Below are 20,616 nucleotides of genomic sequence, written 5' to 3' on the forward strand. Positions count from 1 at the left end.
ACATGAAATATAAGAAGCCAATATTTCAATATTTTGCAATAGGTTAAATGACTCTATATATTTTGAATATTTTCTGTGCCAAATTGTATGTATCCTATTGTATTTATAGGGTCAAAATATTGAAAGCATTGATCTATTTAGTTCTCAAGTAGCAGTGATTTTAGAGCATACAGTGTATTGTTGAAAAAAGACAAAAGCAATTCATAATTTCGAATGTTCCCAATTACATCAGCTACATACCAGTGTATTTTAGTGTAAATTTATAACATAGTAGTCATTTTTTCCTTATAGTTTAGTATGGAATGAAATGACTAAAAGCTTGAATATGTATGATCTTTGACGAAGACAAGCACAAATCGGGAATGGAAGTTAAAACATCTTTGCCCAGAATTATTCTTTACTCAAAAATTAAGTCTGGGAATGGAAATTAAGTAACTGCATGTGCATCAAGGCCAGGTAGCGTCTTCCACTGAAGTAATACACAAAGCTTCATTTTTACGTGTCCAGCTCTATATTCACTTTGGGGCAAATTCCTGATCAGAAATGTATAGCTTGATATAAAGTCTGCTGCTTCTGCTTGATTTCTTTAGAAATGTGTTTGTCTGTCATTCATTGGAGTGCATCAGATTCGGTTCTCTGATGATATGACTTATTTCGCAACCTTTAACAAATATTGATAAATAGGACCTGGCACAGTTGCCCACCAGCTAAAGTCCTTGCCTCGAACCTGCTTGAATCCCATCTGGGCGCTGGTTCATGTCCAGCGGTCCCACTTCCCATCCGGCTGCTGCTTCCTGTGGCCTGGGTCAGCAGTGGAGGACAGCCCAAGGCCTCAGGGCCTTGCTCCCATGTGGGAGGATTGGAAGAAGGCTTCTGGCTGTAGGTTGGTTTCCCCTCCGGCCATTGTGGCCACTTGGGGAGTGAACCAGCAGATGGAAGATCTTCCTCTCTATCTCTCCTTCTCTCTGTAAAATCTGACTTTCCAATAAAAATGAATTAATCTTAAAAAAATTAATAAATAGCATCCGCTAAAGAAAATATTGTTTAATTGAAGGAATTATTATAAATTGTGTATATACAAATATTCGTCTCCTAAATTAAAATGCAGAAAGTTACCTATGCTTATTGGTACACTTCTGTGTTCCCTAACCAGCTTTCTCGCTGAAATGAACCACTGTTTTCACTTTTATCGCATAGGGAATTATTTGAATTTCATGTAAGTATGTTCTGTAAGTAACACACATGCCTGTGTCCTGCTTTGTAGTTTTAACTTTGTGAGATTCATTTGTGCTTTTGTTTTTGGCTATAACTGTTTCTTATTTTCTAGTAGTTGAATATACCAAAATACATTTGCCCTCTTTGTAATTTCTCCCTGTTCTTGGATTTAAAATAAAATGAAGTTGCGAGCATTTAAACTTTTTAAATTTTATAAGTATGAGAATGCTTTGGATGTTTTATAACGAATCAAATTTCTTGGTTCTGGAATATATAAAAGTGGAATTTCTCTCTGTAATATACTTTAGGACCGAAAGTGTCTCAAATGTTGATTATTTTAGGATATTTGGAATATTCTCATATAATGAGCTGCTTTGGAGACAGGATTCAAGTCCAAAAACAAAATACATTATGTTTCCTCTACACCTTACACACATAGCCCAAAGGTGGTTTCTACACAAGGTTAGGTGTGGAATTTTCCACTTGTGGTATCATGTTGGCACTCAAAAAGTTATAGACTTTAAATTATTTTGTGTTTTCAGATTGGAATTACTCAGCCCTGCATTTAGCACTAGTAGACCCTGTCAAACTTCCAGATTAGTTATGGATCAATTATTTTTTTAATCATGTATAAACATTTTTTGTTCCACATTATTGTATTGATATAGTACTACTGTCAGTTTAAATGTACTTTTCGCCAATTTTAGCCTTTGTGCAAGTATGTTGTGATACTAACTTATTGCTTTAATTTCTACCTTTTTATGGTTCTTAAAATATTCATTTATTTTTATTGGAAACTTAGATTTTACAGAGATGAGGGAGACAGATAGGAAGATCTTCCATCTGCAGGTTCACTTTCCAAGTGGCTGCAATGGCCAGAGCTAAGCTGATCTGAAGCCAGAAGCCCAGAGCTTCTTCCAGGTCTCCCATACAGGTACAGGGTCCCAAGGCTTTGGGCCGTCCTTGGTTGCTTTCCCAGGTCCACAAGCAGGGAGCTGGATGGAAAGCTGGGTTGTTAGGATTAGATCTGGCGCTTATATGGGATCCTGGTGCATGCAAAGTGAAGTCTTTAGTCACTAGGCTACCACCTGGCCCTGTACCTTCTTGATGACTAATGTTATTCATTATTTCTTAATTGCTGGCTGGTCATTTTAGTATTTATAATTTGCCAGTCATTTTATTAATGGTTTATAACAATTCTGGGCACATATTTAATACAATTTCTTTGATGGGCATTGTGTGCCTCTATTTTAACCCCCCCCCCTTTTGTTTTGACGTTTTACTTTTTAATCATATTGTCTAATGGTCACAATTTATCTTCATATAGTTGAGTTTCTCAAACTATTTATTAATTGACATTCACTTAATTGTTTGTTTTGCTACTATGTTTAAGAAATCTTTGGCAAGGCCAAGAATTTAATTAAAGCTTTTATCTCAAAAGTTTATTGATTTACATCCTAAAATTTGGACCTGGTATGCTGTGCAGTTAAAGTATTTATGTATGGGGCCAACATTGTGGTACAGTGAGTAAGGTGCCACTTTGAATGTCAGTTTCCCATACTGAGTGCTGGCTGCTGTTTTATTCCAGATTCCTATTAATGTGCCTGGGAATGCAGTGGATGATGGCTCAAACACATGCACTTTTGCCACTAGTGTTAGAGATTAGATGAAGTTCTTAATTCCTGGCTTCAGCCTGGCCTAGAACTAACTGTTGTGGCCATTTGGGAAGTGAACCAGTGGTGGGTGAGAGATGGGTCTCTCTTTGTCTCTCTCATATACTACCTTTCAGACAAATAAATAGATGCATAAATAGATCTTTAAAATTTAAAATAAAAATATGTGGATATGGATGTTTATAATTCTGTTAAACATTTATTTGACTCAGGACCATTTATTCAAACTAAGTTCTTTTTGCTATACAACTATACTCTTGTTGTAAATCATACCTGTATAGATCAATTTCTGAATCTTTCTTTCTAGAGAAAATAACTTTTTCTAATACTTTTGATTTTATATTCCACTGGCCTTACTAAATTCATTTATCCATGCCAATAAACTGTTGCAGTTTCATTTTGATTCTCATGGTTCACAAATATGTATAAAGACATTAAAGAAACCATTATGTCTTTAAACATTTTCATACTTTTCTTTATTGCATTACCTGAAATTTTGAGTCTTGTATTAAGCAGAATTGCTGATAATATGGATTTAAGAGTCTTTTTTTCCCCTACCATCTTTTGATGGTAGCTAGCTGGGAATATGCTGTCCGTTTTTTTGTGTAGGATATGTTAACTGAGAGCAGAACGTTGTTTGTGCCTTCAGATTGTTTCCTTAACACTCCCTCCAGCTAGATTTAGTTTGAGGTTTAGATTTAGTTTGAGGTTTAGATTTAGTTTGAGGTAAAGCACTGAGGAACGGTCTCTCATAAATCTAGACACTTTCCTCAATCAAGTTCTGTTTTAAATGCCCAAATACAGGATGACATTTTGACGATAGTAACATTTTCTTTTTTATAAACTAACATATTCTGTGAGCAAGGTTTATCTTTCAAGAAGGTAGCAGCATCTCCTTTTTGAGCCATATTAAAGAATATCTTGGGCCCGGCGCGGTGGTGCAAGTGGTTAAAGGTCCTTGCCTTGCATGCCCGGGATCCCATATGGGCACCGGTTCTAATCCCAGCAGCCCCACTTCCCTTCCAGCTCCCTGCCTGTGGCCTGGGAAGGCAGTCGAGGACAGCCCAAAGCTTTGGGAACCTGCACCCGCGTGGGAGACCCGGAAGAGGCTCCTGGCTTCGGATCGGCATAGTATCGGCCCGTTGCGCTCACTTGGGGAGTGAATCATCGGACGGAAGATCTTCCTCTCTGTCTCTCCTCTCTGTATAGCCGCCTTTCCAATAAAAAAAAAAAAAAAAAGAATATCTTACCTGTATCTCAAGGTGTTAATAACTGACTACCAAATATATTAGGCTGAAACAAAGGAAATATATATCTTTTGTAATGATTTCTGCTTTATCTGACCTTTTGGAAAAACCAAACCAATTAGATTGGTTCGGACTTTGTAAGATATACTTCTCTTATAATTCTTCTGTTATAATTCAAAATCATGAGTGGGTGTTTCATCTGCCTTTCACAAAATATTCAAACATTTCACTTGAACAAATTGCATCATCTTATTGAAGGTATGTTTTAATAATAGCACCAATTAAAATCCATAAATCAATTAGTATAGTTTTATCTACTAAGCACATAAAAGCCCTTTGTAGACTGAGATACTCAGCCAGAAGTTCAACAACGAACAGATAATTATTTGGTGGCTTTTGCTCGCTTACTTACATCTTGCGTTAATTATACAGATTGTTTATCTGTATATAAACATCACCAGATACTTGTATTTGCTTCTGTTTGTTTTGTATTCTATGAACCAGGATGGGAGTCAGGATCTTTTTATTAAACATTTATAGCATGTCTGCTAAGAACAGACCCATCCAGGCAACTGGAATTCAATCTTGTTAATCAAAGAGAATTCAATTGAAAACCATTTTAGCTAATGGTCACAGCAGAAGTATTAAGTATCTTTGTAAATTTTCGTATGTATGCCAATTTTAAGCAATTAAAAAATAAGACTTTGTATGATGAACTAATCAAATGTTTTAAATCATCTCTGGTTTTTTTTTTCTTTAAGATATTTATTTATTTTATTGGAAAGACAGATGCACAGAGAAAGATCTTCCATCCACTGGTTTATTCCTCAAATGGCTGCAGCTCTGGAGCTCATCAGATACAAAGCCTGGAACTCTTTCCACGTGTTTCTCTTAGGTTCAGCGTTCCTAGGACATGGGCCATCCCTGCTGCTTTCTCAGGCCATAACCAGAGAGCTGGCTGGGAACTGGAGCAGCCTACGCACAAGCAGTTGCCCATACGGGATGCTGGTGGTTCACAGGTGGAGGATTAGCCTGTTGAGCCACGGTGCTGGACCCTATCTTAATTTTTATATTTTGTGAATCTCAAGTGCTGGAAGGAAGCAGGGGTTCCTTGACATTCATCAAATATTAGCAAATTAGTAGAAGACAGCTGATACGAACTGCTTTAATATGGTTCTCTTGTTGTACTGCTCCTGCTAACTTTAAGCTTGGAATGCCTTAACACTTAGTCTTCCATAGTATCAGAGCTTTTACAGAGTAGTTAATTTTACATATATAGTTCCTCTATTCTTGGAATATGATTTGTTCATTCTGACTTACCATAGCAGAAGTCCAAATATTTTTTCCTAAGCAAACATACCATCGGCATTAGCTCCTAGTGTGTGGGATCTTCAGCCTGTCACATATTTCGTTATGCCATCTGCTTCAACCTGAGTGGTGTATTTTCTGCTGGCAGACTTTACTGGTGTTGCCATGGCTCAGGATTAAAAAAAAATCAATCTTGGCATCGAAAGCTTGCTTTTGAAAAAATAATAATTGATCATGCCTGCTGTAGATTTAAAAATAAGCATTTGAAAGGATTCCCAAAAGCCTGTTCTCAACACATTGATCTCTTTTTTTCATGTGTGATTGTAGATAGCCAATAAAATAGTGGAATTTTTGGTAACTGTGGTAAGTTAAGAAGTTGTTTTTTTATCTTATTTTTAAAGACAGGTAACAAACTCATGTATGGATTGGTGACATATTGTGAAACATCTGTCAGTGGATGCTTTTTAGATAGTTTCTCATATATATATATATGTATATGTATATATCTGTGTGTTTTGTGTATAATACAAAGATAATAGGGATACCATGATGAGAAAAATGACCAGGTCTCATATTACTTATTAGGTGTGTAAGTTTGCATCATTGTGTCATCTGCGAAGTGACGCCATTTGTATTGGGAGTTTTTCTTAGGGAAAGTGGATCAGAGTAGATGTGTAAAAGGAGTTAGCATTTATCCTGAAAGTATTACTCAGGAGGGAATGATAGTGAGAAGGACAGAGCAGGAGTGAAGTGAGAGTATAAGTCAGTGAGTCAGAAAGGGAGAAAGAATAAAATAACTTCTTATTATTTTGATTCATTCCCCAAATACATACAGTGCCTGGAGTTCTATTGCACATAGGAGTCAGGAGGCCAAATGCTTGAACTTTTGCCTCTCAGATTCTGTATTAGTACTAAACAGGAACTGGGTCATCAGATCTGGGTACTCTTATGTGTACCCTTATTCACTCCTTGCAGATACACACAAAGTAACTGCACAGCACATTTTAGAAAGATTGAGGATATAGCAAATGAAATTGCCATCCTGCTGTTGAAGAATTTCACATTCTAATTTGTTTCCATCAGCTGGCATGGAACCTTGTCAGGTGGTACTGAATGCTTTGAAGGCCAAGTAGCCTAAGGGTTAACTCAAGAAATGTGGTGATTGAAGTGCTCTAGGTTAGGGTTGCCAGAGAGGACTTTTGTAAGGTGTAGTTATGGATACTGGGATGAAAGAAGTAATCATGTGGGTATTTGGGCAAGACTGATGGAGTGAGTGGTTTAGCAGGTTGAAGAGCAGAAGAGAAGTTTGCAAGACTGGAATGTGAGGGGCAGTGCTTGGAGAGAACATCACAGAGTGAGCCAATCGGGGTGGATGAATACTTCTGAAATATGGTTAAATGTAAAAAATCACACTTTTGACACCCTACAGAATTATGAAATTAGAATTGACTTATTCCTTTTTAAATTATGGTACTTTAAATTATAGGACTTCGTAAGCAGTGCAGGCAAATGATTTTTTTATTCAAAATGAAACTGTCTCTTGTTCTTTCCGGTTCAATCTGTACATCAGGGCATAGGACTGCAGATAACTGGCCCTTCCCAGCAACTCTGATACACCTGCAGGGAGCTGAGGTTCACATGCAAAGTTAAAGAGAAAAGTATATGCATGAGCACCATTGTGATGCCACCTGCAAGAAGGAGGTTACTAAAGCCACCCTCAGTTTTGATAATTTACCGAAAGGTCATTCAGAATTTTTTTATTAGGATTTAATTATTTTTATTGAAAGGTCAGATATACAGAGAGAAGGAGAGACAGAGAGAAAGGTCTTCCTTCTGCTAGTTGACTCCCCAAGCAGCCGCAATGGCTGGAGCTGAGCTGATCTAAAGGCAAGAGACAGGAGCTTCTTCTGGGTCTCCCACGCGGGTGCAGGGTCCCAAGGTTTTGGGCCATCCTTGACTGCTTTCCCAGGTCACAAGCAGGGAGCTAGATGGGAAGTGGAGTATCAGGGACATGAAGGGCACCCATATGGATCCAGGTGCTTGCAAAGATAAAGAGCCACTGAGCTATTGTGCCGGACCCCCATACAGAATGTTTTGAAATATATTATTCATGATTATGGCCTAGTATCAGAGGAAGATACAGTTTAGCTACAGCAGAAGAGATTTGTGGTATGAAGTGTGGTTTGGCTCCCAATGGGCAGGTTCTGTTTTTCTGGGGAAGCATTGAGTTTCCAGGATTTATGGGTGATGGTGTATATTGAGCATTATAAACCCAGGAACCTCCCCTGAGCTTGGTGTCCAAAGTCTTGTCTTTTGTTGTTGTTGTTGAATTAGGTTTTATTTCATAGGCATGATTGTATGATTGTGTGTATGATTGAATATAGACTCAGAAATTGGGCTTCTGTCAGAAGACCCGGTGGCCTCATGAGAAACAAAGATATTCCGGTGGACTTGGGAGTTTCCAAGGTTTAGAAGTTACTTTTTAGTAGAAGGGAATGAAATCCCACTCTTCCTTTGAACAAAGTGTTTATTTCTTACGTGCAATGTGGAAAGCAAGTGGCCTTCTAGAATCCCGTCAGAAATGACCTGCTTCTAGTCTTCAAGATGTTTAAACCACACACAAATGCCTCCTTTTAAGTGTGTATTAGTTCAGACTATCCATGTTGTTTGATAAAGAGCTTTTTCGCTTAATAGTGTGACATGTATTTTTTATGTCTGTTTTAAGGAGTATCCTGATGTTGAAAACTGGAAATAGTTTATCTTTTTGTCTAATATTTCCTAAAATAAAATTGTTGAGTGAAAGAGTAGGATTATTTTGTAATTGTACCTGTACTTTATTATCATTCTTGGGATGGTTTCTATGAAACAGCTTATAGAATGTCGAAATTATTAAGAATCTGTTATTTGTAGGTGACCATTGCAAGCTGTACAACTTCAAATGTTGAATATGCCCACATTCCCCACCTCAATCCAGCTGTGCTTCCTACTCTGCAAAGTGAGTCATTTTCATTATCCCCAACCAATGGGCATATGGAAGCATTTACAAGATCTGGTAGTCCACACATCAACGGAAAAACTGCATCTGAAGAATTTGAGCAGCTGATTAAAAATATGGCCCAGGTAAGAGCATTTCTTTGTGCTTGTTGTGATAGGTATATAATTTTCTGAAGAGTTTGGTCAAGCTCTGGATCATTTAAGGAATAGAGTGACATTTATAACATCTGAGGATAGTATAATAAGAGAAGTTGATTTGTTATTTTGGTACATTTTTTGTTTTCTCAAATACTTAATCATCATCTACTGCTGTCCCATGTGTATTGGAATGAAATTGGAGAGTGGGAGACAGCTGCAAAATGGCATAGCAGTCTAATTTTCTACTTGCAAGCACAGGATCGCTATCGACACGGTTCATGTCTTGGCTGTTCCACTTCTGGTCCAACCCTCTGCCTGTGGCCAGGAAAAGCAGTGGGAAAAGGCCTAAGATCATAGGCCCTGGTACACACGTGGGAGGCCAAGAATACGCTTCTGGCTCCTGTTTTCTGATCAGCTCAGCGTCGGCCATTGCGATCATTTGGGGAGTGAACCAGTGAGTGGAAGACCTGTCAATCTGCTTCTCCTTCTCTTTCTGTAAAAATCGGCCATTCAAATAAAAAGTAATAAATAAATCTTAAAAAAAAAAAGGAAACTGGACCTGAAGTGGAGTTACTGTAATTTTAACTGGCTTTTCGATAAGGGATGTTGATTTCACAAGTCGTGGCTTCCCGAAGCTGCAATGTTCCATTGTATTTTAAATTGAGCAGCTGATGCTGTACTTGGAACAAATAAAATTTCCATTATAGGGAGCACATACTACAAATGACTTCAAAACTTTTTTTAAATTTTAAGATTTATTTTTATTGGAAATTCAGATATACAGAGAGGAGGAGAAACAGTGAGAAAGAGCTTCCATCTGATGATTCACTCCCCAAGTGATCCAGGAACTTCTTCTGGGTATCCCACGCAGGTGCAGGGTCCCAAAGCCTTGGGCCGTCCTCGACTGCTTTCCCAGGCCACAAGCAGGGAGCTGGATGGGAAGTGGAGCTGCCGGGACTAGAACCAGCACCCATATGGGATCCCAGGGCGTTCAAGGCGAGGAATTTAGTCACTAGGCCATGCCGCCGGGCCCCAAAACTTTTTTTTAATTAAAAAACAGTGCTGCTTAATAAGCTAATAAGAAATATTTTTTTGTTTTTGTTTTCAGTAATTTACTCTTACTTTTTATTTCCTGTTTTATTTTCTGACCAGGGTCGCCATGTAGAAGTTTTTGAACTCCTCAAACCTGCATGTGGAGGCCTTGGATTTAGTGTTGTGGGTTTAAGAAGTGAAAACAGGGGAGAGCTGGGAATATTTGTACAAGAAATTCAGGAGGGCAGTGTGGCTCACAGGTGAGAGGGATGCAGCATCTTTCTGAGACCACATTCAGAAGGTTTTGAAACATAGGAGAAAAATCTGGATCAGCAAAAAACCTGAATGGGACCTACTGATAATCCATTTTTAGAAATGGTAACATTGTTGTGAACAACAGCAAGTGTTTTGAAATGAGATTAGCTTTTAAATACAGTCATTAACTTAATTGCATTTTAGTAAGAAATTTCAACATTATTTTCATGGTTATTAAATGAGCTCTTTTTGATGAGACTTTAAAATTAGTAATCATTTATGATAATTTGAGTCTTACAATTATCATAGCAACAAGTCAATATATGCATCTACACTTTCATTTTTTAAAGAGCAATATTCAATATTTAATATGTAGGTTGAGTGAGCAGCTGAAATGGTGAAGGCATTTTAATGGGAATAGTTGATTAGGAAGTAGCTTTGGAGCTACGGAATTCTACTACTATATCTTTAAAAGCAGAATTGCCTGCTATTAAATTGGTGTGGAGATCAGAGAACAGAATTGAAAACAATCTGAAAGTAAGTTTTAGAGAATGTCCTTTCCCTTGACAACTGTCCAGTGTCTTTCCCCGCCTTTTCCATCCCTGATAGAGATGGGAGATTGAAGGAAACCGATCAGATCCTTGCTATCAACGGGCAGGCATTGGACCAAACCATCACTCATCAGCAAGCTATCAGCATCCTGCAGAAAGCCAAAGATACTGTGCAGCTGGTTATCGCCAGGGGCTCCAGGCCGCCAGTGATCAGCCCAGTGGTCTCCCGGTCTCCATCGGCGGCCAGCACAGTCTCGGCCCACTCAAATCCCGTGAGTACCCGAGGCTTTCACCAGGAACCTAATCTGTTTTCTAGTTCTTTCTGGTTGTCATCAGGTTTCCGATGCGTGTAGGTTCTTTGTGCTTCTTGAGTGTTTGCTTTTTTATTCTTTTGTCCCTTCTCAGCCTGCAATATTTGTGTAATTATGATTCAAAAACAACCTTCAAAGACAACCTTTACTTTTCTTCCTGTAGTTTTTTTTTTTTTTTAATTTGATGGCATTCCTTGCAAAACAGGAAAAGAAGAATTAACAGTACTCCTTTGACAAAATCGATTTTATCTGTAGACAGATAGAATCTTGATTGTAAATCACGCAATTATACTGTTACAGTTAGCTGTGAATGACTCTAAGAGATCATGGGATTTGGAATCTTGCCCCAAGGCAGGATTATGGTGAAGACCTTCATTCTTGAGGGTGACAGGATTTTTTTGTGTGTCTGTGTCTTCCCCTCAGCTCCCCTTTTCAAAAGAAATTCTTTTAGAATCTTGAAAGTCAGTGTCTATCAAACTGGTAAAATGCAATCATTGTACTGGTGTATTGATAATTTTAAGACGGCTTATAGCAATAGTGTGTTTTAAGGGAGTGTATTAAACAAAGGGGCCATCCTTGGAGTTCTTATCATGTCTGAATTCAGTTATTTGATATTAATGAAACACTAATCCCCCAAATCTCTGATATGAAGTTTGAATGTTTTATACATGGTGTAAGTTCTTACAGGAGTTTTGTTTTCAGGTTCACTGGCAGCATGTGGAAACCATTGAACTGGTGAATGATGGTTCTGGTCTGGGATTTGGCATCATAGGAGGAAAAGCAACTGGTGTGATCGTAAAAACCATCTTGCCTGGAGGGGTAGCTGATCAGGTGAGCTGCTGCAGTATGTCTTCTATGGCATTTAAAGAATTAATTTTTAAAATATATCTTTTAAAACTTCCTGTAAAGAACAAACTTTGTCCCTAGATAATGTCAAAGAATCTTCTGTTTTATTGTGTTTACCATGAAAGTTTTTCTTACAAGAGTGGGGATAGATGTTTAAAAAGTTTCCTTCGTCTTAGATACAGTTCTAGAGAAGGGACTTGGCACGTTAGGATAAAGAGAACAAAGGCAGGGTTATGGGTTTTACCTTTGCAGAGGTGGCTTCTCTTTGTTTTAGAAAAATCATATTTATGCTAATGTATGACCTATGCATCAGTGAAGGAATTAATAAGTAAACTTTTTTGAAGAAATGAAACTAAAAACAAAATATTAAAACCATGATATGATAGTATTGAAAGAGCTATTGATCTTATATTTTGCCTGAAGGTTGCCTTATTATCAGAGACAACATATATTTGTCCTTTGGGGATTGACTTATTTCACTGAACGTAATGGTCATTAGTTGTGATTATTTGATTACAAATGTCTTTTTTAATGGCTGAGTAGTAGTCCATGGAGCAGATGTACCACAGTTTCTTTAACTGCTCCTGTTTGGTTGGGATTCTGGGTTGTTTCCATGTCTTTGCTGTTGTAGATTGTGCTGCTGTAGGTGTAGGATTACAGATTCTTTTCTTATATGCAGATTTCATTTATTTTGGATTTATTCCCAGAAGGGGATAGCTGGGTCATATGACAGATTAATTTCAGTTATTTTAACACTCACCACACTGACTTCCATGGTGCTTGTACTAGCCTATATTTCCGCCAACAGTGAAGGAGGGTACACTTTTTCCCAGATCCACGCCAGCAGGTGTTGTTAGCAGAGTTCTTAATGTAGGCTGATCTCACTGGAGTTAGGTGAACATCAGTGTGATTTTAGTCTGAGCATCCTTTCATATGTCTAATAGTCATTTGAATTTATTCTTTTGAAAACTATCTGTCCGTTTCCTATGCCCATTTGTTTGCAGAGTTGTTTGCTGTCGCAGGTTTCAGAAGCTCTTTGTAAATCCTGCATGTTAGTCCCCTCTCAGCTGAGTAGTGTGCAAAGATTTTCTCCCATTCTGTTGATTGCTGCTTCTTCACTTTGTTCATCATTTTGTTGTTGTTGTTGTTTGTTTGTTTTGCTTTTCAGAATTGCTCTTCAGAATTTTTTTTGGCTTGATGTACTCCCATTTGTTTATTTTGTCTTTAACTGCCTGTGCTTTTGGTGACTTTGGTAAGATGTCTTTCCCTATTCCTATATCTTGGCAAGTACTTTCTATGTTTTTTTCTAATAGGTTGATGATTTCTGGGTGCAGATTTAGATTCTTGATACATTTAGAGCTGAATTCTGTATAAGGTGACATGTGGGGGACTTGCTTCGTACTTTAGAAAGCTGCTACCCAGTTGTCCCAAGAGCATCTGTTGAAGATCCTGAATTATTTTCAGGGTTATTTATTTATTTTGGTCAAAAATCAGTTGGCTATAGGTGGGCTCCCTTCTGGGATTTCTATTCTGTTCTGGTCATCTTCCTCTGTTTCTGTACCAGACTGTTTTGATGAGCTCTGCCCTGTATTGCTTCTTGAGGTCTGGAATTTTGATTCCTCCAGCTTCATTTTTGTTCTTCAGGATAGCTATGGCTCTTTGTGGTCTCTGGTGTTTCCAACTGAACTTTTGTATCTTCTGTTTCTGAGAAGAATGCTGTTGGGATTTTAATTGGGATTGCACTGAATCTGTATATTACTCTTGGCAATATGCACATTTTGATGATGTTGATCCTGCCGATCTAGGAACATGATCTCTCCATATTTTAATGTCTTTTATTTCTTTTTCAAATGTTTTGTAATTTCCATTGTTAACGTTTTTCACACCTGTGGTTAGGTTAATTCTAACATATTTAAGATTCCTTTCTACTATTTTAAAGAGGACTATACTTATAATTTTTTTCTCTGCCAGGGAGTTATTAGTGTATACTGGTGGCATCAATGTATGTTGATTAATTTTGTGTCCTGCTGCACTGCCAAATTCTGTTATGAGTTCAGATGGTCTCTTTATTGAATCTTTTTGTTCTATATAGAGCTACATGTCGTCTCTTCATGAAGGTTTTTGATTTTCTTTTTTATTTCTTCAGTGACACATTAATCATTAAGTGGTATATTATTTAACTTCATGTTGTGGTAAATGTCATATTTTTCTTCCTGTTGTTGATTTTGTTTGATGGCTTTTAAGGGGATATGTAGTAACTGTAATAGAGATTATCATATCCAGATGTGAAGATACAAGGCAGTATGTATCACTACTTCCAAATCAAAGATGGACTCCCAATGAAACAGTTAAATATATTGTGACAATAGGATGCTAGGCTCTGCGTATTTGTCTATATCTACAATGTCAGGATCCACTTTCATAGTGAAATGATGTGCTTAGGACTGTTTATTAAGGTTTATACTATCATAATAATATAGGGGATATTGATGGGGTGGAGGCAGTTAGGGGACAGTTAGAACCTATGGAACTCTAGCATAAGATAATAAAACAAATAATTAAAAAATCATATATATAACGCAAGTCAGCTGTTTTGTAGTCACACGATTTTATGGAAAAAGAATGTAGTGAAGGGTTGTTAACATCTTTGAATATGAAGCAAAGGCTAGTTTTGTCACTAACAATAGTTCATTGAAGCATTGGCTTTTATAGTATATCTTATTGTTACAATACATGTGGGAAATTGTGTAATATATTTATTCACTATCATTTGTCTTATACTTGACATATTTGGCTAGCTTAAAAAGCTTTTGCCTTAAGTATAAAACATATAAATCTGTTTTTACTCCTCAATTATAACATATATTAATCTATTCTTTACAAATGTGTTTGAAATTAAGCTACAGCACCAGGTTTCTCAGAAATTTGTTATGACAACTTTGTCAGTAGTGGTGTAAATGTAACGCAGTTGTATACACATTTTTTTCTATGTCTTTCTTTTAAGCAGTATCTAGCAGTTCGCCATGTCCAATGAAATTGTGACATAAAATACTTTAGTATAATTTCATTCTCTAATAAGGTAGTCACACGTCACATTCTGTTTCCCAGTTGGATTAGCCCCATGTCAAGCACCTTCCTGTCTCTTGCTCTGGAAACTGCTATGTTAGACAGTGCAGAAAGTCACTGTGGAAAGTATTATTGAGTGAACTTTTAAAGGACGTGATATGACTGCTTTATTCTCCCCTTATCTGTTTGAAATTTAATTTCTCAAGAATTTCATTTTGCGAGGAACACTTTGAGGCTATTCATCATTAAAATAGCCAGACAGAAAATTACAGTGTTAACACAGTGCTTTCTTGTAGCTCAGACCCTGTTTCTTGAACTTTTTATTAAGAGACAGAGATACGGAAAGGGGGATACAGATAGAGATCCCCCATTTGTTAGTATATTCTTCAGATGTTTGCCATTGCCAGGGCAGGGCCAGATCCAAGCCAGCAGCCTGGAGGACAGGCATCTAAGTACTTGATTCATTCCTTGCTAACTCCGCAGGTGCTTAGCAGAGTGAGGCAGAACCAGGCCCTGAGTCCAAGCACTTTGATATGGGATCAGGGATTCCAAGGGGTGTCCTGACAAGCGAGCTCATATCCCATATCACATTTTGAATAATGTATTTGCAAATCAACTTTACTTCATATCTTAGAGGCATTTTCTTTTTATCCTTCAAAATTGTTAGAAGTTATTTTTCCTTCTATGTGGTCAGTAGAAACATGAAATGGTTGTATCATCTCTAGATGAATTTCACTTTCTTCAATTACACTGAATGATTCTAGAATGTTTTAGATGACTATTGCTATTACAGCCACATATGTAATGTTCTGTGATTGCAAATTTGTAGCATTTCTGTGTTTTATTATTGCCTTCCACCGGCGTTCTCTGGTGCTGGTCCAATAGCAATATCCTAATTCACCTCTTCACCCTCTTTGTATGCAGCATGGACGATTATGCAGTGGAGACCACATTCTAAAGATTGGAGATACAGACCTCGCAGGAATGAGCAGTGAACAAGTAGCACAAGTCCTCAGGCAATGTGGAAACAGAGTTAAGTTGATGATTGCGAGAGGTGCCATGGAGGAATCTGCCGCACCCACCTCCTTGGGCATCGGCTTCTCGTCATCCCCTTCTCCACTGGAGATGCGGGTGAGTACCAGAAAATGTGAAGATCAGAGAACACAGCAGTTGGATGAACTAGATAATGGAGGTGTTTGTTTGGAAACCAGACTTCCCTTCTGTTATTGATATATGGTGTAGAGAATAGAATGAAATGGCAACTAAGAGATGTTTCGGTAATAGTAAGATTTTATTAACTGGAGATTGTATGTAAATAGGAGAATAGATTACTTAAAATATCAGATTTTTATTTCACATTTTTGTTTACTTTTTAGAAACTCATTTAAAAGGCAAAGTGCTACACACATGCATATACATAGTGAAAGAGTGAGAGAGTAGAAAGAGAGAGAGAGAACAGAGAGAGGAGAAGAAGAAAAGGTAAGAAGGGAGAAATGTAGAACAAGATCTTGCATCCACTGGTTCACTCCCGATTGACTGCAGCTGAGACGGGCTCGGCTGAAGCCAGCACATGTGGGTGACAGGGCTGCACACGCTTGTTCCAGTGCTTCCTGGTGCTCATGAGCAGAGAACAGAATTGGGAGTGGTGCACTCAGGGCTGGGTGCTGGAGTCCTAGATGCTGGCCCTCAAATGTTTTGCTTTGAAGCAGCACATTTGTGAGAATAATGTTTTGACGTGTGGTGAAATCTGTGACTGATACAATGTTGATTCCGAGCTTCCTCTTAATTGTAAGGCTCTCTTTAACCTAGGCATAGGATACAGGCTCGTTTCTGTTTGGATGAGTGGGGCTTTAAAAGTGATAGTAGTCTGGGTAGGAGTTGATAAGGCTGATTTATTTGATTCAATAATACTTTTTCAGAACTTTACCAGATTTTGGTAAGTGTGCATTTTCTTTCTCCTAGGCACATAATTTTAAAAACAAACATTGAGCTTTGAACCTTATAATCAAAACTTTATTCATAGACATAGCATTCCACCTTTGCTCCTGACTTGATATGAAAAAGAGCTAGCCATACCACATGACCCAGCAATTGCACTCCTAGGAATATATCCAAAACACCTGTTTCACGACAAACCAACATGCACCCCTATGTTCATAGCAGCACAATCAGTAATTGCCAGACCATGGAAGCAACCGAAATGCCCATCAACAGAAGATTGGATAAGAAAACTTTGGTTCATCTACTCCATGGAATACTACTCAGCTATTAAAAAAAACAAATTGCAGTTCTTTGTGGCTAAGTGGGCCCAACTGGAAACTATAATGCTAAGGGAAATGAGCGAATCCCAAAAGGGGCTTTTAACCGACAGGGACTTTACTCTGTTAGCTCTACCTTCAGACCAGAGAAGGTCTCCCCTAGAAACCGCTGAACTTATCTGGACAATAAGATGCTGAACTCAGTGCTAGGTATATGCATGCAATGAATGAATCCCAATTGAACTTCAACTGTGAATATGCAGCAAGGTGGAGGAATCCACCATAGGGGTAGGGTTGTGGGAGGGGTGGAGGGAATCCCAGTGCCTACAAAACTGTATCACATAATACAATGTGATTAACAATAAAAAAAATAAAAAAAAAATACAATGTGATTAACAATAAAAAAAATTTAAAAAAATACAATGTGATTAACAATAAAAAAATTTAAAAAAAAGAGCTAGAAAATGTCCAAATTATTGGCAGGTTTTCATTTTCTAAGCTAGTGAGAAAGGTGGATGAATGTTTCTACAAAGTAACTTTATATAGAAATATCTTAAGTACTTAAGAATAGAATTACATGTAAAAGCACCTGTGTTTTATTCTGTCAAAATTTCTTAACCATTGACTGCAAGTTCCTTTTTTAAATATCTTAATCTTTTTCCTAAGCTCTTTGGAACTTTATTGGAGTACTTGAAGTTGCCATGATTCTGTTGTTTTTGGGATTGGGTTTGGCTGCTATTTTTACAAAGAGAAAGAATTAAGGAAAGCTTGTTTATGGAAGTATTTAAATGACATTCTTTTGTGGTAAACAAGCCATTTTATTCAGCGATATATAAATGAATGCAATACTGAAAATGACTTGATGTAATTGAAAGCTTAGAAAAATATCTGTTCTGTGCATATCATCATTTCTGAAGCTGATGCCCCTTTTAAAACCATTCGATAGTCAAATTGCCACCCTCTAAAATAGCACTCGCATAAGTCTTATTAAAAATAGAAAACACATTTGTTTCAATTGAAGCAGATTTCATCCTGTCATTTTCTGGTAATTATCTAAACTTTTAACTTTTGCTAAGTTTGCACAGATAATTATGTGCAATGAAAAAAAAATAAGTGAAACTTTATTGTAAAATTATATCTTATTTAGGTGAAGCATCAGTGAGATACAAAGTTTGTTTAAAGAAAAGAAGAAAATCTGACTAGTTATCCCCAAGCTACGTAAGGACCCAAAGCTTTGATTTACTTTATCTTAAGGTTCTCTGTAGGATCTGCAGCCTCACACTAACATGTAGTAGCAGTGGTTTGTTGATGAATATTTTGCAGTCCGGCATGCAACTAGCAGTAATGCATGTTAGAGAAGTTGACATATGAGAAACCTGCTTTCAGCTGACATCCCAGCATGAAGCAAAGGTACACTTGCTTATAAATAGTTTTTCATATTGAAGCTTGACTATGTAAAACAAGTAAAAGGACAATTGAAGATACCACCTTGGTAGATTTCACTGGTTGTCCAAAGAAGTCATCAGTTTGTTAATAACATCTTTGCAGGATACATTATTAACTCATATTTACAGTGTTAACAATCAGTTCTGCCTCTCAGCAGCACTAGAGATTTTGCTTACTGTATATTACTTTAGAGCAGGGGTTCTGAAACCACAGTATCTGGATTGAAACATTATTTGTAGAGATTGCTTCTTGCTTTCTATTTGTGCTTAGAAAAATGAATGTTCCTCACCTCCTCCACATAAAAATGGGTAGACTAATCAGTCCTACATCCATGGATTGTTAGGACCAATGAATTAAAAGATCTCAAGTACCTGTTATATGGAAACTTCTCAGTAAATCGTAGCTAAACTTGTGGATTTTTTTTTTTTTCCAGGCTAAAAAGTGATCTTTACAGAGGTTAAAGTGGCAAAGCTAGATTTGAATGTACTGGTCTAAATACAAAAGATGGTCTCTCGAAGCACTACAGCCTGACTTCTCTAGAAATAAAGGCTAGCCATTTCTGAAAATGGAATCCATTAATATAAACTTTGATTTGTAAGATGTGCATACAGTCATTACAGCTGTCTGTGATGGACAGTTCAGTCATTCCTCTCATTCCTTTCTGAGTAACAGTGTAACTCATTCTGGAATGTCATGTCTAAGAATCATCTCTGTTTAGTAGGAACCTCTGATGCTGTATCATGCCATTGTATGATTCCTAAATTAAGGCTGTAGTTTTAAAAATTATTTCTTGCTTTAAACTATATTTATTTTTTATTTTTTTAAAGTTCCATGTAACAGAAAATGCACAGTATTTGTCATTGTGTTTCTAGCTTATTTCATTTAACATAATAAGCTCCAACCCATACACCGCATTTCTCACATCTCTACTTCTGTATATATTTATTAGTTTATTTTGTTGTAGGTTGATGCTTCTACTCAGATAAGTGAAGAAAGTGAGACCTTTGATGTAGAACTCACGAAAAATGTCCAAGGATTAGGAATTACCATTGCTGGTTACATTGGAGATAAAAAATTAGGTAATTTAAAACATTTTGTATTTTAATATTTTTAAATTGTGTACATTTTTTTTTTTGATAATTTTTGCCTGTTTGATTAGGATGCAAAAGGTCCAGGGCTGGAGGGAAGTGGATGATACCATTGTTTTCACATTTTCTTTTTTCCTTCCTGTATCTGGGGGGAGGGGAGAAATAAGGGGAGAAGCCACACCCAGTCTCCCAACCATCCCAGGATAACCAATGCGGGGCATGCTCTGAGGGTCCTGCTTAAGTGGTTTTGATAGTTTAACAGTTCTGTATTGCTGCCGATTTCGCCACTCCAGTCACAATGAAAATCTCTCCAGACTCCACTGGTTGACATAATTCACGTTAGAGTCTCTGTTTGCCCAGATATTCATTGCGAATTCTTGGTTGGGGTAGTTGGTCGATTTGTTCTGTCCTCTGTTCTCTGTTGTGGTACCAGGAGTCCTCCACAGGCTCCAATGGACTGCCATATCCTCCATGTGCACCTGGATATGCTATCCACTGCTCCATCTAAGCCACTGAAGAGGCCCAGCTCTGATACATGCATTCCATGGTCAATCCATGGAACCTGCAGTTTCTTCCATTGTTGTGGTTCTGAGTCCTGTGATTCAGTTGGGATGATTCCCTAAGAAACTTCATCTGAGGTGATCCCAGACCCGATTCTTGTGTGTGTAGTTTGTAGCCCAAATTGGTCCACAAGAACTCTGTTAGGTGCAATTGCTGGGCCAGTTGTTTCCAACCCTGTCTTCTACACAAACTAATGGGTGTTGGAGTCCAGCCTGATCCTGCTTACCACACACTTGGCCCCCACACAAACCAGTGTGAGTGATAGCCTAGTTGGAGCGACCCTCAATAACCAGGCCCACCAGGCCCACCCCCTGTCTTTGTTCCCATGCTTGCCAGTTTGTATAGCTGACTGGTCCTGTCCCACATCCCATTCAGCTCTCATACATGTCAATGGGCATTGAAGCCTAGTTTAACACCCCTCCCCCCACATCCAGCCCACACCTGTGCTGGAGGGTGCTATCTGTCCAGCCCTGCCTGTCTCAATCCTGGTTCTCATGCTTAGCAGTCAGAGTGGCAACTCAAGAGGGAGGTGACCACTGTTTCCCTAATGGGCTCACTCCCACTTCTGGATCTTGCACTCTCCAGGTGGCACTGCAGTTTAGCTCAACAGAATTTTCCCCCTGTGCT

At 37.9% G+C, this 20,616-nt stretch overlaps 1 protein-coding gene across 10 annotated transcripts in view; it reads left to right on the forward strand.

The window, feature by feature from the left end:
* Positions 1-20,616, forward strand: part of MPDZ (multiple PDZ domain crumbs cell polarity complex component) — a 128,249-nt gene that overhangs the window by 15,710 nt on the left and 91,923 nt on the right. For all 10 annotated transcript variants that reach the window (XM_040962803.1, XM_040962806.1, XM_040962807.1 and 7 more), the window contains exons 3-8: positions 8,354-8,563; positions 9,728-9,867; positions 10,472-10,685; positions 11,427-11,555; positions 15,561-15,767; positions 19,305-19,419. In XM_040962803.1, coding sequence (XP_040818737.1) covers positions 8,354-8,563; positions 9,728-9,867; positions 10,472-10,685; positions 11,427-11,555; positions 15,561-15,767; positions 19,305-19,419 — 1,015 coding nt within the window. The remainder of the gene's footprint in view (positions 1-8,353; positions 8,564-9,727; positions 9,868-10,471; positions 10,686-11,426; positions 11,556-15,560; positions 15,768-19,304; positions 19,420-20,616) is intronic.

Source organism: Ochotona curzoniae, unplaced genomic scaffold (assembly GCF_017591425.1).
Source record: "Ochotona curzoniae isolate NIBS_2020 unplaced genomic scaffold, NIBS_Ocur_1.0 scaffold_3208, whole genome shotgun sequence".
Classification (NCBI taxonomy): Eukaryota; Metazoa; Chordata; class Mammalia; order Lagomorpha; family Ochotonidae; genus Ochotona; species Ochotona curzoniae.